A 13,363-nucleotide genomic window follows, 5' to 3' on the forward strand; every position below is an offset into this window, starting at 1 on the left:
GGCCCATCCATCTGGCCCATCAAGAGTCACTCATTTCATCAGTCCATAAAACATTTGAAAAATCAGTCTTAAGATATTTCTTGGCCCATTCTTGACGTTTTATCTTATGTTTCTTGTTCAAAGGTGGTCGTTTTTCAGCCTTCCTTACCTTGGCCATGTCCCTGAGTATCGCACACCTTGTGCTTTTTGATACTCCAGTAATGTTGCAGCTCTGAAATATGGCAAAACTGGTGGCGAATGGCATCTTGGCAGCTTCACGCTTCATTTTCCTCAATTCATGGGCAGCTATTTTGCGCCTCTTTTGGCCAACACGCTTCTTGTGACCCTGTTGGCTATTTGCCATGAAACGCTTGATTGTTCGGTGATCACGCTTCAAAAGTTTGGAAATTTCAAGACTGCTGCATCCCTCTGCGAGACATCTCACAATTTTGGACTTTTCAGAGCCCGTCAAATCTCTCTTCTGACCCATTTTGCCAAAGGAAAGAAAGTTGCCTGATAATTAAGCACACCTTATATGGGGTGTTGATGTCATTAGTCAACACCCCTCCTCATTACAGGGATGCACATCACCAGATTTACTTAATTGGTAGTTGGCTCTCAAGCCTATGCAGCTTGGAGTAGGACAACATGTATAAAAAGTATCGAAGTGATGAAAATATGCATTTGCCTAATAATTCTGCACACAGTATATAACGAAAAAAAAAAAATAATCTACGCTTTCATTGCCTACAAAAGAATATAACTACAGACTGTCTAATCAGCTTATGATATATTCTTAGAATTTACAGAAGGAGGTCTTTTTTACATAACTGATAATATTCATGTAATAAATCTTTCCACAATCCCGCTCTCTTATCTCTGTACAATAAAAAGGCACAGCACGACTAGGATAATTATTAGGAATTATGCCGAACCCATGAAACCGCTCAGTACAACGGAAAGAGAGGGCGCAGTTCCTGTTAGCCAGTTACTTGTAAGCAGTGAGACAGAGATGTGTCCAGCTGATAAGAACCTCATGCTGAGGAGATGACTATCATTCACAGAATGTGCCAATTGCACCTAAAACCAAATTTAATCTCCTTGTTAAGAAAGGATTTTTTAACTCGCACGTTACACACGGCCTTCAAAGCAGAAGTGACCATGAGCAGCAGGGAAATCAGATACTACAGTAAGAGTAGATGAGACAGATCCTGTATCTCACAGTCCAGCAGATACGTCTGTAGTAGACTTCATGGTCCATAAATCATCTTTTCTGCTTCCAACTCCTGAGTTCTTAAGGCTATGTGCCCACGTTGCGTAAATGAAGCAGAAAATTTCTGCTTCATTTCCGCATGTCCTCTCCCGGAAAAACGCATGCGGAATTCCGCACGTGTTTATTGCGCGTTTTTCAAGCGTTTTCGACATGCGGAATTGCCTTGCGTTTTTTTCATGCATTGAATAAGGCAATTCCGCATGCGGAAACGCAAAATTAATGAACATGCTGCGGATTTTTGAACGCAGCATAAACGCTGCGGAAAAATCCGCAGCATGGGCATAAAACTTGCGGATTCTCATTGGGGACCATGGGGTGCGGTTTAACAAGCGTTTTACAAGCGTTTACGCTGCGGAAAATCCGCATCAAAAACGCTTGTAATCCGCAACGTGGGCACCCAGCCTCAATCCTCTGAAGCAGGCGATCACCAGGTCATAGCATGCAGGACAGTGGTGGTCAACCAGACATGTTGTTTGGACTTTCTAAAGTAGTTCTTCTTGGAAAAAGGACCACGGTCATATAAAAACCTCATACACAGATACATATCCATGACAAAGACATCCTGTTAAAGAAAGGGCTAGAAAACTCTGATTTATTGCTTTAATGCCTAAAGGTAGCCAGCAGCTATATTGCCTAATTCTCTCATACACAGCTGCGTTCAGCTGGCCGAGATCGCCAGTGCTCTCTAAGAGATGGAGAACAAAAGAATCAGAAGTCCGAAATTGGACAAGCCAGATCCTTCTATCCCCCAACATCATTTGTTGATAGACAGTCAGGAGGTCCCCATACTGTGGGCCAAACCTTTCAATACATGGGTGGATTCAGCTGACGTTAGTCTATTAAGGGGTCCTTAATGAACGTTTTCTGCATGCTTGTGTTGGTTTCCTTGGGTTATTCGTTTTTTTTTTGTTAACACGCCAAGAACACAGGAATAGGTTAACTGGCTTCCTATAAATTAGTGTGTCATGAATATCCAGCCCGACCACTGGGTCTCTTGACCAGAGTAAACTGCCTGATAGGCACATATGAGGCAGTAAGCTTAGCTTAGGAGATCCGGCGGTCAGACTGGGTACTCCCATTTGAGCACCAATCGTTTTATGCCAATTTTTCACCCTTTTCCCCCGACCTTCACGCCCAAAGTGTCAAACGTGAAGTTTGGACTGACCATAGGTCTCCTGCCCTGGACTCAAAAGCCTCATAAGCATAAAGGAGACTGGAGAGTTTGGATCAGGAGACCCCCACCGAGTGCGGGTGTTGTGTTCCAGATTAGACCATAAATATTGGAAATGTGAAACCGCCCTTATGTAGGACATTATATTGAATCATTGGGTAGGATGCTGAGAAAAATTTGGTTACAAAACTTTTCTAATTTATATGGCCAACATACCACAAACCAGAGTGGTAGTTCTAGTTATCTGGGAAGATGTGAGTGCCCAAAATCCCACCCATGGCCCTACTTATCTAGTACATAATGAGAGCACTTCAGCGACATATTTGAGTGGTCGTCCCTGTTGCTAAGTGCGGTGAGACTCGACAAACATTGCTTAATTAATTTTCATCGCCGCACAAGAGAATTGGAAAAAAGAAAAGCTACTATGTGGCACGGTGCCATGCTGCCATCCCAGACTGTGTACGACGAGAGGTTTCACGCTGGGTATAAATATCAAAGGGCAGTTTGGTGAATGACTAGCCGTGCATGGTGTTTTCATAGGGCGGCTGCCACCGTCACACTGCCCTACTTGACACGTGAACCCTAGAGATCAACCTGTCAGGGCCGCAGCACAGACCCGGATACGTTTACCAGAGGAATGCCAGCTGTCGGAGGGGAAGGAACAGACGCCTCTTTCAGAGAAGAAATATACACAACTACGACCACAAGACCAACATTTCTGAGTCACCGAGTCAGCCCGATTCTGTCATCCGTGAGTAATGTGACCCTGCAGAGGAATACACGTCCCTTTCATAGGGTGCACCTGTACATACTGTAACAGGAAACGTAGACACTTCTGAGCCTGTGCAGCAGGTATCACATCCAGGTCTGTGATGACCACCCCGAGAGCCATACATCTGTCCTACAGGGGGACAGTGAGCCTTTTATAACGCCTGTGGGTTACTGGCTGGCAAGAAGAGGTCCACATGGCTCTCATCACCGTGCCCGACCAGGAGAAAGGTGAAGCCGTGAATATACTCATTATGGGGAAGCGCCGCGCTCTACCCAATATGTATTCAAGCGTAATGTGTGAACCGCGGAGCCGTGGAAGGTCATGGGTATGGACCTAAAGTATAAGGCTTCAGCCGTTTTGCAGCTTTGTCATTTTTTTGAGGGGGGTGCGGATTACATGTGTGCTTTTGTGTACAGTGCATGTTTAATAAAGTTAGTTTTATTCCCCAAAAATGCTACAAAAAAATAAGCGAAGAATGTTTTTTCACTTTCTCTTTGCTTTCTTAGGGTGAAAAAACACTGCAAAATGCTGAAAAATTTACATGCTGCAGATTAAAGAATGGCAGTTCTCAAATTCAGTTTGGAAAAAAAACAAAACAAATGTCCATGAGATTTCTGAAATCTTACAGCTTTTGCAAAAGTACAACTTTTAATTTGCATAAAAAAATGCTGCATGTGAACACAGCCTAACGGTATGTGCACACGTTCAGTATTTGCAGCAGAGTCTGCTGCAAATACTGGAGTGTTGGCAGGAAAGAAGATGCGTAACATATGCTGGTTTTTGGTGCATTTTTTGTGTTTTTTTTTTCCTCTCCTTCATTCCAATGGGTTGAAAAATGATGCAAACACGATAAAAGAATTGACACGCTGCAGATTTAAAGCTGCTTCAAATCTGCAAGGAAAAAATAAGCAAAGTGTACATGAGCGTTCGGAAGTCTCATTCACTTTGCTGGTACTATAAAATGCAGCGATTTTTCCATGACAAAAAGTTGCAAAAAAGAACACAGAAAAAACACATGTGAACAGAACCCAATAAAACATTTTTTTTTCATGAATAAGAAGTAAAAAGGAATATATGAATGGGGCTAAGACTGCACCTCCTTGCATTTCTGACTAATCAGACGGATATTACAGATAACATAGTAACATAGTCTTCCTTCAACCTTAAAAACTAAGTCCATCTAGTTCAACCCATAGCCTAACATGTTGACCCAGAGGAAGGCAAAAAAAAAACCCATGTGGCAAACACCAAGCTCCACATTGGGGAAAAAAATTCCTTCCTGACTCCATACGACAATCAGACTAGTTCCCTGGATCAACGCCCTATAAAGGAACCTCGTATATATAACTTGTAATATAACTTGTAATATTGTACTTTTCAAGCCCTTCTTAAATTTTAATAGTGAATCACTCATTACAACATCACGCGGCAGAGAGTTCCATAGTCTCACTGCTCTTACAGTAAAGAATCCGCGTCTGTGATTATGATTAAACCTTCTTTCCTCCAGACGTAGAAGATGCCCCCTTGTCCCTGTCTCAGGCCTCAGAGTAAAAGGATCAGTAGAAAAGTCTTTGTACTGTCCCCTCATATACTTGTACATAGTAATAAGATCACCCCTAAGCCTTCTTTTTTCCAAACTAAATAACCCCAAGTGTAATAACCTTGCAGACCCCCCAGTCCTCTAATAACCTTGGTCGCTCTTCTCTGCGCCGCTCTAGTTCAGCTATGTCTTTCCTATACACCGGAGACCAGAACCATACACAGTATTCTAAGTGTGGTCGCACTAGTGACTTGTATAGAGGTAAAATTATGTTCTCCTCATGAGCATCTATGCCTCTTTTAATGCATCCCATTATTTTATTTGCCTTTGCAGCAGCTGCCTGACACTGGCCACAAAACGTGACCTTGTCGTCCACCAATACACCCAGGTCTTTTTCAGTGACAGTTTTGCCCAGTGTTTTACAATTAAGCATATAATTATACATTTTATTTCCTCTGCCCAAGTGCATTACCTTACATTCATCCCCATTAAAGCTCATTTGCCATTTATTAGCCCAAGCTTTTAGTTTACATAGATCCTCCTGTAATATAAAATTGTCCTCCTCTATATAGATTACCCTGCAGAGTTTAGTGTCATCTGCAAATATTGAAATACTACTCTGTATGCCCCCTACAAGGTCATTAATAAATATGTTAAAAAGAAGCGGGCCCAATACTGACCCCTGTGGTACCCCACTGTTAACTGAGACCCAGTCTGAGTGTGTTCCATTAATAACCATCCTTTGTTTCCTATCATGAAATTGACTGTTCACATACACATTTTGTCACAAATGGTCATCTTCCTCATCTGTTGCAATTGTCCTAAAATAAAACCTCTTTTCTCAATCTCTGTGACTGGCCAGGATCAGAAAAACATGGGTGTATTCTTCTAAAAACAGCACCATACAGGTGGCTTCTAGTATTGAAACCCGACTTCATTGAAGTGAATGGGTCTGAAGTACAATGCCATAAAACACCTGCAGATAGGTGTGGCAGCCATGTTTTTCTAATCTTAGCCAACCCCTTTAAAAGAAGCACTTCTAGTTTTTTTTCCTATAACTGCACCCCCACTTTTACATATAGTGTACTTACATCCATGCAGTTCAGTCTCTATCCAACCTCAAATCCTACAATTTATTCATCCATGCTTGGCTATGAATTCCATAAGGCACTATCACAGGAGGACATGAGTAGCAATAGACAGTACTAGTTCCATCAGGTGAGATGAGAATAGGATTATCCTCTACACTATATTCCCCTAAATAAGCTATCATAACGGCATTATAATTATCCAGTCAGGAAGGCTGAACTGTGATCTCCTACATTATAACTGTGACAGGAGCTGTACAGTTATCATCACCATCTGTGATAGGAGCTTCCATCTTCCTCCTCTGGAGAACTCCAGCTGCAATTTCATTATACAGGAAGTTTTTGTGAAAACCTTCAGAATACAAAAAAACATGTAATTCACGGGGAAGGGAAGCCGAGGAGGGGAAAGAGTCATGAGATGACACGATCCAAAGAGAAGGATTATATGAGTTTACAAATTGAAATGAATAACTAAATAAGGTAATACTATCTAAATTATATATATTGTGGGACTGATGACAAAATAAAATAAAAAAAAAAAACAACCTGTGCTCCGGCTCACTGCCATCAGCTACCTGCAAAAAAAAGTATTTTGGGAGGTGTATTTTCCAAAAATCTGGATAGCAAGAGGTATAAGTCAATGGTATTGCAGATATGGAAACATGTTGTATGAGAAGACAGTTTGGGAAGTGCTAAAGGAATTATAGCACAGATTAATTTAACAGGTAAAAATATATTCATGCCTATAGCAACTACATGCAGCAAATCATCTCATAGCTAGCGAGGTGACTTACCGGTGAGCAATGGAAAGACCTTTCCTACCTCAAAGCCATAAAAAGCTGAAATTTCTTCCCGATGAGCTCAAATGTAAATCACAACTGACTGAAGGAATGACACGATGCATTACTAGCCACATTACTAAGCAGTGAGGTAATGATGATGTGGCAAGAACATATAGAAGGAGCTGTGCACAAGGAATGTTAATGAGATCGATAAGAGACAGATATGACACGGGGTAAATGGCGAAACTGATGAGGAACAGATAGAGAGGGAGATATTAGAGGAGTTTTCACAAGTTCACTCTTCAGCTAATTATTCTCCTGGTTCCTGGCTTACTGTTTGCAGAGAGGGTTGGAGGAGTGTGGGGCAGCTCCTGAGGATTGACAATTTGGACAAGTGGCATAGTAGAGTCGCTGGCCAGAACTGGGATCTTTCCGATGCTGTCAATAGAGACAGCTTTGCCTCTGTAGCATAATTAGAGCTCAGTGACATTGAAGTTGCCGGATCCAGTGATCTAGCTAACTTTAGAGCTGTATTTTGTTTTTACGGCCTTCGGCTAGATCTTGAGACATGACAACTTGATGGATGAATGATCTGTAGGAAGACCGATCTTCTGTAAACTTAGATAGGTCCACCAGGGTCTCCTCCGCCATTATTTTAATAGTATCAAGCCACGCTGCACATACAGTACATACCAGACTGTCTCTTCTTAAGTTCCTATAGACTCCTGCAGTTAAAGAACCTGTGGTGACATCATGGTCACATGACCGTGATGTCACCAAAGGTCCTTACGCCGTCTTAACCTTGGAATGGAAATTCTGGAGGCCAGTAAGAGAGAGGAAGCCCTGAGAAATTGACTAATTTGCCTACACCCCAAATTCCAGTCCTGAGTGTAACTAGAGCTTAGTTTTTGAGTAGAGCTTATATGCAAACCATACTTAATAAGTCCTGTAAAATCATGCTAGGGAATATTTTCGGGGTAGGTCTTATTTACGAGAAATTAGCCTCGTCATGGACAGCTATAATGTGTGGTTAGCTGAAGAGACACAGATTCCACGTATGTAATTATTATCTCCGAGCTCATCTCCATTCCCCTATAGTAAGCCAGCATAGTAAGTTTCCTTATAAGAATCCCTCAAAGTCTATTCTTAATTGGTGTTTTATTTATTTATTTTTTTTTAAAGTTTACCATCTGTATCTTCGCTTTTGAAATTTTGGCATCTGTGCCCCCCCATCATCACCTGGAGATCAGTCTGTGGCAAACACTAGTGCAGAACTCTTTAACGAGCTCCTACTCCTCTAATTATCTCCTGGCCCCCAAGGAGCCTCAGCCTGTATCCACAAGGTGCTCGTCATCTAAATATACATAGTTTTGGAAACTGTCCTTATTATGGGTTTTTGTGACTCCACGAACAGGACAAAATGCAAAATTTAAATTACTTGTGGGCATTTTCGTTTTTCAAGCAGGAAAAAGATGTTTAAGGATGGTATTAAATGTAGCATAACAATGGAAGCGATGCTGAGAAAAAGCATTACTAATTAGCAGCGGAAAACAGAAAGTCATTATCAGGCTGTTCAATCAGAATTATATATTCATGCATTAAAGATGCAATAGCCCCACACACTGAAGTGCCATCTGTCGCCGCAGGCATTACACCGTGCAATGAGGCCGTATTGTAAGTTTTTTGTTTACAAATAATTGTAATTATGATCCGGACTAAATAATGGTCGTCATCCTGGGCAGACCCATCATTCCTTGTTGCTTTTTCATCAACAATGGAGTTGATGTATCTTATACCCTTTGCCCACTTCCACTGCAAGGTCGATGTTAAATCGCCTGGTTTGTACAGCCTGCGACCCGCAATGCCATTCTGCACGACCCCAAACCATCTGTTCACAGACACGCTTCTCTATGTCTGCAAATTGCCTCTTCAAAGAGGAAGAGGACTTGAACTCTAGCACCACCTATAGGAAGTAAGAATCATCAAAGTCGATATTAACCCTTTAAGGAGACTCGGTCAGCACAGAATGACTGTTGAAACCAAGTACAGGAGCTCGGTGCATCATGGCGGAGCCAAACATTTATATACACCTTCCCACCTGATTGGCTTCCATCTATCTCTGCCTCTATGAAGCCAGAGCGGTCAATCAAAGCAGAGAAGGGTGAAGATAGAGGGAAACCAGCAGGTGAGAAGGTGTATATAAATGACTGGCCCCGCCATGGTGCACCGAGCGCCTGTACTTGGTTCTAACAGACAATCTGTGCCGACAGAGTCCCTTTAACGAGCTTTGCCATATGACTTAGGATAAATGCCAAAGCAGAATCTCAATTTGCAGACATGATGTTTCCGTGTGTTGCCCCTCCTCAGTGCAAAGCATGAGATCTGATTTGGCTGTATGGGACGCCTCTGACTGGGGTCGGTGGAGTAACTTTTCTCCTTATGGAGAGTGACATATCAGTATAAGGAGACTTATAGGCCATGCGATAAACCTCTGGGAAATTAAATATACAAATTGCCTCTTTAGCGAGGAAGAGGAGCAGAACTCACCCCAAAATACGTGTCTATGTCTGCTCACATGAACGGTCCATGTCAAAGGGAAGAAGAGTGGTGCAACCGTGGGAGCAAGTACCCATGGTACACAGTGTGGCCATCTTTGAAATCCCCACATAAAGGCAGAAAGGGGGTCCCCTGGTCCCTGTATGGCTCTTAAAGATTTTATGTGGTAGAGAGGTGGCATGTGTACAGAGGAGAGTGCCACATGCATGGACTTTTGCCTTCTAGAGTACTAACTGAGGAAGAGGCCGTCGTTCTTCCAATAGGTTGGAACTTACGAAGAAGAATGGGCGTTTACCATACATTTATGGCACATAGTTTTCAAGATGGTAATAACTTCATTGGATTATCTTCATGCATTATACTTGTTATTTTTACCAACCTGTCTATTGCACCCATGCACCCTGGCATACCACCATGTAAAAAGAATTTTGAAGCTTTATCAAGTCCTAGTCCAACGAGCTCTGAATGGTGAGATGAGCGTCTCCAGACCATGCTCAGCATCCGATGTGCGCCTACTAAAGCCTCTCCCCTCTGACCTTAACCGATATGATGTCCCATGCATCAGTCACACAGCATTGCAAATATTGTGCTTGCCCCGCTGGTTAGAAGACACGCGCAAGTACAATTTGCTCTGCTCCTGCATGTGGCTGGTCTACAGCAAGATCTTCCAAGTCACGGCCGGTATTCTACACCTGGAAGACGACTCCACCATTGTTACTCTTCACAATTCTGGCTGCACATTCTGAACACAAAAAGGGCCAGATCTACCTTTACAACGATATTTCACATACACTTGTTCTATACAATGAGATCTATTTCAATCCTCTTTTCTTATAAATTGTTGCTGCTATACCAGAATGCTCCCGTTTTGTGTCACTGACTTGTCTTTTTGTGAAGTGATGACTTTTTCAAGAACAGGCAATGAGAAGATGTAAGTAGCAGCCGCAATCAATAGTCATTTGTAGATATAGTGAAAGTTTTGAAAGGAATCCAATGGCCTTTGTATAATACACAAGCATTTACTTAGAGGATCGTCATGACTCAAAACACATTCTCATTAAGAAATGGCATTGAGCTGGCGGCGCTGCACCCGGCTGATTAATCATTTGGTTTTAACTACTTGTATAAAATGAGACAATGAATACAGTTACCTGATCGAAGATATATTGTACAACGCACAAGCAAGTTCTGGGACTTTTGGCTTGAAATGGAGAAATCGTATAGCCAGGAAAAAGGGGTATTCCAATCTTTAGGATATGCCATCACTTTGCGATCAGTGGGTCTCCACCAATCTTGAGACTGAAGGCTCCTTTCACAATCTTTCCATTTGTAGTGGTCTCTCACAACCTTCATTTACCAAATCGGTGGAAAGCCTCCCCACCCCAGAGGTCAGATCTCGACTGACCATAAAGTGATGGAACGTCCTACCAATATCACATTATATTATGGAAGGTTCCTTTTAAATGGGAAGTCCCATTAGGGCAAGCTTTGCCAATGTGATCTATTCGAATGTCATAGATGGGGGAGGTCCTCGGATCCAGCCATATAAGTCAACTTGACAAGCATGGGTAGTGACTATCAGTGGCCGTCAAGTATGGATAATTATGCATTTAAAAGGGCCATTATACAATACTAATACTATGCCCCAGATGTGGCTAGGAGACCTTTCCCCAGAGATCTAGCTCATGATGATCACCACACTAAGGGTGTACTCAGACGTCCGTGCAAATCGGTCCGAGAATGGACTGCAATGCATGGACTGGCTGCGGGTCTTCCGACCGGAGCATGTCCGCTTCATATACGGTATATTTCTATGAGGCTGTCACACTCAGGTCGGGAGACCCACGGCCAATCAGTGAACTGAAGTCCGATCTCAGACCGATTTGCACGGACGTCTGAATACGCCCTAACGGCTGTCAAAATAGAAACTAGTTAAAAAAACAATCGTACTTTTTTAGTGGCCAGATAATAATAACCATTATAGAAATGAATAGAAAACAAATCAAAAAATTATCTGCCAAAAGAAAAATTCTGGATGCCACCACTTGTCCAGCATCGTCTAACCCCAAAACATTTAAAGGCCTAAACCACCAGTTCCAATAGCAGAATTCTCAGTATCTGAATTCCCTTGCTCTTCAAAATATTCATTTTGGTTCGGTTGAATGTAAAATGTGTAATTATACACGTCCGAACTTCTGTCAAATATAAGACTATGGATGATGACTCAACTGCAGACGATTTTAGAAATTGCAACCCGTTATTAGGAGGACCATCGATACGTATAGCCAAAACCGCCAAGATAATTATTGGTATAGGATATCCCAATTATAATAAAAATATGTATTCCACAAGAAGCAGTTTCAAACTTCAATGTTTAGCTTCCTGAAAGACTTTGTGATATCCAAAAATGGCAAAAATTGTGCTATACATCTACCATATAGTAACAAATCCACCGAGGTCAACTGGCGACTATACAATACATGGCTGTGCTTTGCTCCCTTTCAGTGTCTCCCCAGTATAGCTACTGTCACATAATGGTAAATGTATAGTATTTCAGAACCTCTATTGTACCACATGATACTCGTTCTTACCTTCCTCCTCTTCAATAGATGCCGGGATGTCTCTAGTTGAGCGAATCACTTTAGAGAAACCATTGGAAAAAGCAGAAAATATTCTACGATGAAAGAATCCACGTTGACCAGAATCCAAAGAATGAATTCTCCTCATTGAAGGATGTCTAAGGCTGCTCATCCATGGTGGTGGACCAGATGGTTCAGATGATGACCTTTCAAAAGTAACCCTCTTGACTGGTCTATTAACAGGTGATGTTCCTCTGTTTATTTCCTGGGATCTTCTTAAGCTGGAGACCTTGTGGCGAGGATAGATTCTACGTGTGAAGATAAACTCAGGTTCTTCTTCATCTTGTGGAGAAACTTGATGATGGCGAGGTGGGTTATCATAATTTGTTCTAAAGTTGAGCCTTGAAACAGATTGGCTTCTACTTCCGAGAGTTTTACCAAAGAAAGGATGTCGGAGAAAAGCTGTCTTTGACCTCACGCGATAATGCCAATGATAATTATGTAATCCATTAGGTTCTTCTTTGGGATCCACTCCAACTGGGGCGGACATGGATCTTTCAAGTACAACATGGCGTGAAAGCCTCTTTTTTCTGAACTGGTTTATCCGTTCCATACCACCGTGTATATTTTTTATGTTGATGTCTCTTCTTTAATGTACAAGTCACTCACTAAAAGCTCCCCACACTTTAAAATCCATTGTACTGTAGAAAATTAACAACCATCTTAGGAGAGACTGGAGCAATGTGTCCCGGGCTGAACACCAGTAGCAGCACTCACCGAATGCCGTGAACCCACGCCGTCTCCTTGCACTAATGAAGCACCGGCCTATATGAACTATCACTTCCTCAACAAACCTTTTCTTTTAAAAGGTCTACAGGAAATGAGTACAAAGAAAATGCAGAACCACTGACAGTCATGCACAACCTAGCTCAGTTCTGCATTATGTGAAAATCTATGGCATTAAAAAAAAAAAACTTTTCAAGCTGAAAACCGACACTAAAATTAACTTACTGTTGTTCCATCGAGTTGTATGAAAAAGAAAGGTTAAAACAACACGGAGAAATGACACCTAAAACATACGGAAAATGTATCAACGCCAAGAATAGTAGGCTGGCTGATAAAAGATCAGATCTACATGCCATGCGAAGAGGGGGACGTTACTGATATCGCATAAAAACTTTTTTAATTCCACAGCTGATCTAAAGCAGATTTGTCAGATTAATATGCTGCTTTATGTAAAGGAAAAGTGTTACGGCTACAAGTTTGCTTTGGCTACTATGAGCACGGACTAGTAGCGGAAATCTGCTGCACTTACATAAGATAGCATTTTAGATCGACAGATGTGCCGCCCGAACAACAGGCAGCATGAATCAGACAGACTCTGTTATTGCAGCCGTGTATGTCTTACTCGGAAATGCTGCAGCATTTTAGAGAACACATACTTTGAAAATTTGGCCACAAACTATTCATCTTCACACCGATGTTGTTGAGAGGGAGTGTTGGAGTCCGATGATTCTGATTCATTAGGAGGCTGGCACCTCTGGAAAGTGTAATGCGGGTTGCCACAAATCTTACTCTGGTCAGGGACTGGAGTAAGATTTCTCGTGTAGGGATCAGCGTCCT

At 42.0% G+C, this 13,363-nt stretch overlaps 1 protein-coding gene across 5 annotated transcripts in view; it reads right to left on the reverse strand.

The window, feature by feature from the left end:
* Positions 1-13,363, reverse strand: part of RASAL2 (RAS protein activator like 2) — a 296,425-nt gene that overhangs the window by 184,049 nt on the left and 99,013 nt on the right. For 2 of the 5 annotated variants that reach the window (XM_073643344.1, XM_073643343.1), the window contains exon 1: positions 11,753-12,573. The exons of 2 other annotated variants lie outside the window; for them this stretch is intronic. In XM_073643344.1, coding sequence (XP_073499445.1) covers positions 11,753-12,353 — 601 coding nt within the window. In that variant the 5' untranslated portion in view covers positions 12,354-12,573. Of the gene's footprint in view, positions 1-11,752; positions 12,575-13,363 lie in introns of those variants that run through there. One more of the 5 variants, XM_073643345.1, reaches the window with a different exon arrangement.

Source organism: Phyllobates terribilis, unplaced genomic scaffold (assembly GCF_046119375.1).
Source record: "Phyllobates terribilis strain yellow unplaced genomic scaffold, ASM4611937v1 Scaffold_8__6_contigs__length_399053987, whole genome shotgun sequence".
NCBI classification, from domain to species: Eukaryota; Metazoa; Chordata; class Amphibia; order Anura; family Dendrobatidae; genus Phyllobates; species Phyllobates terribilis.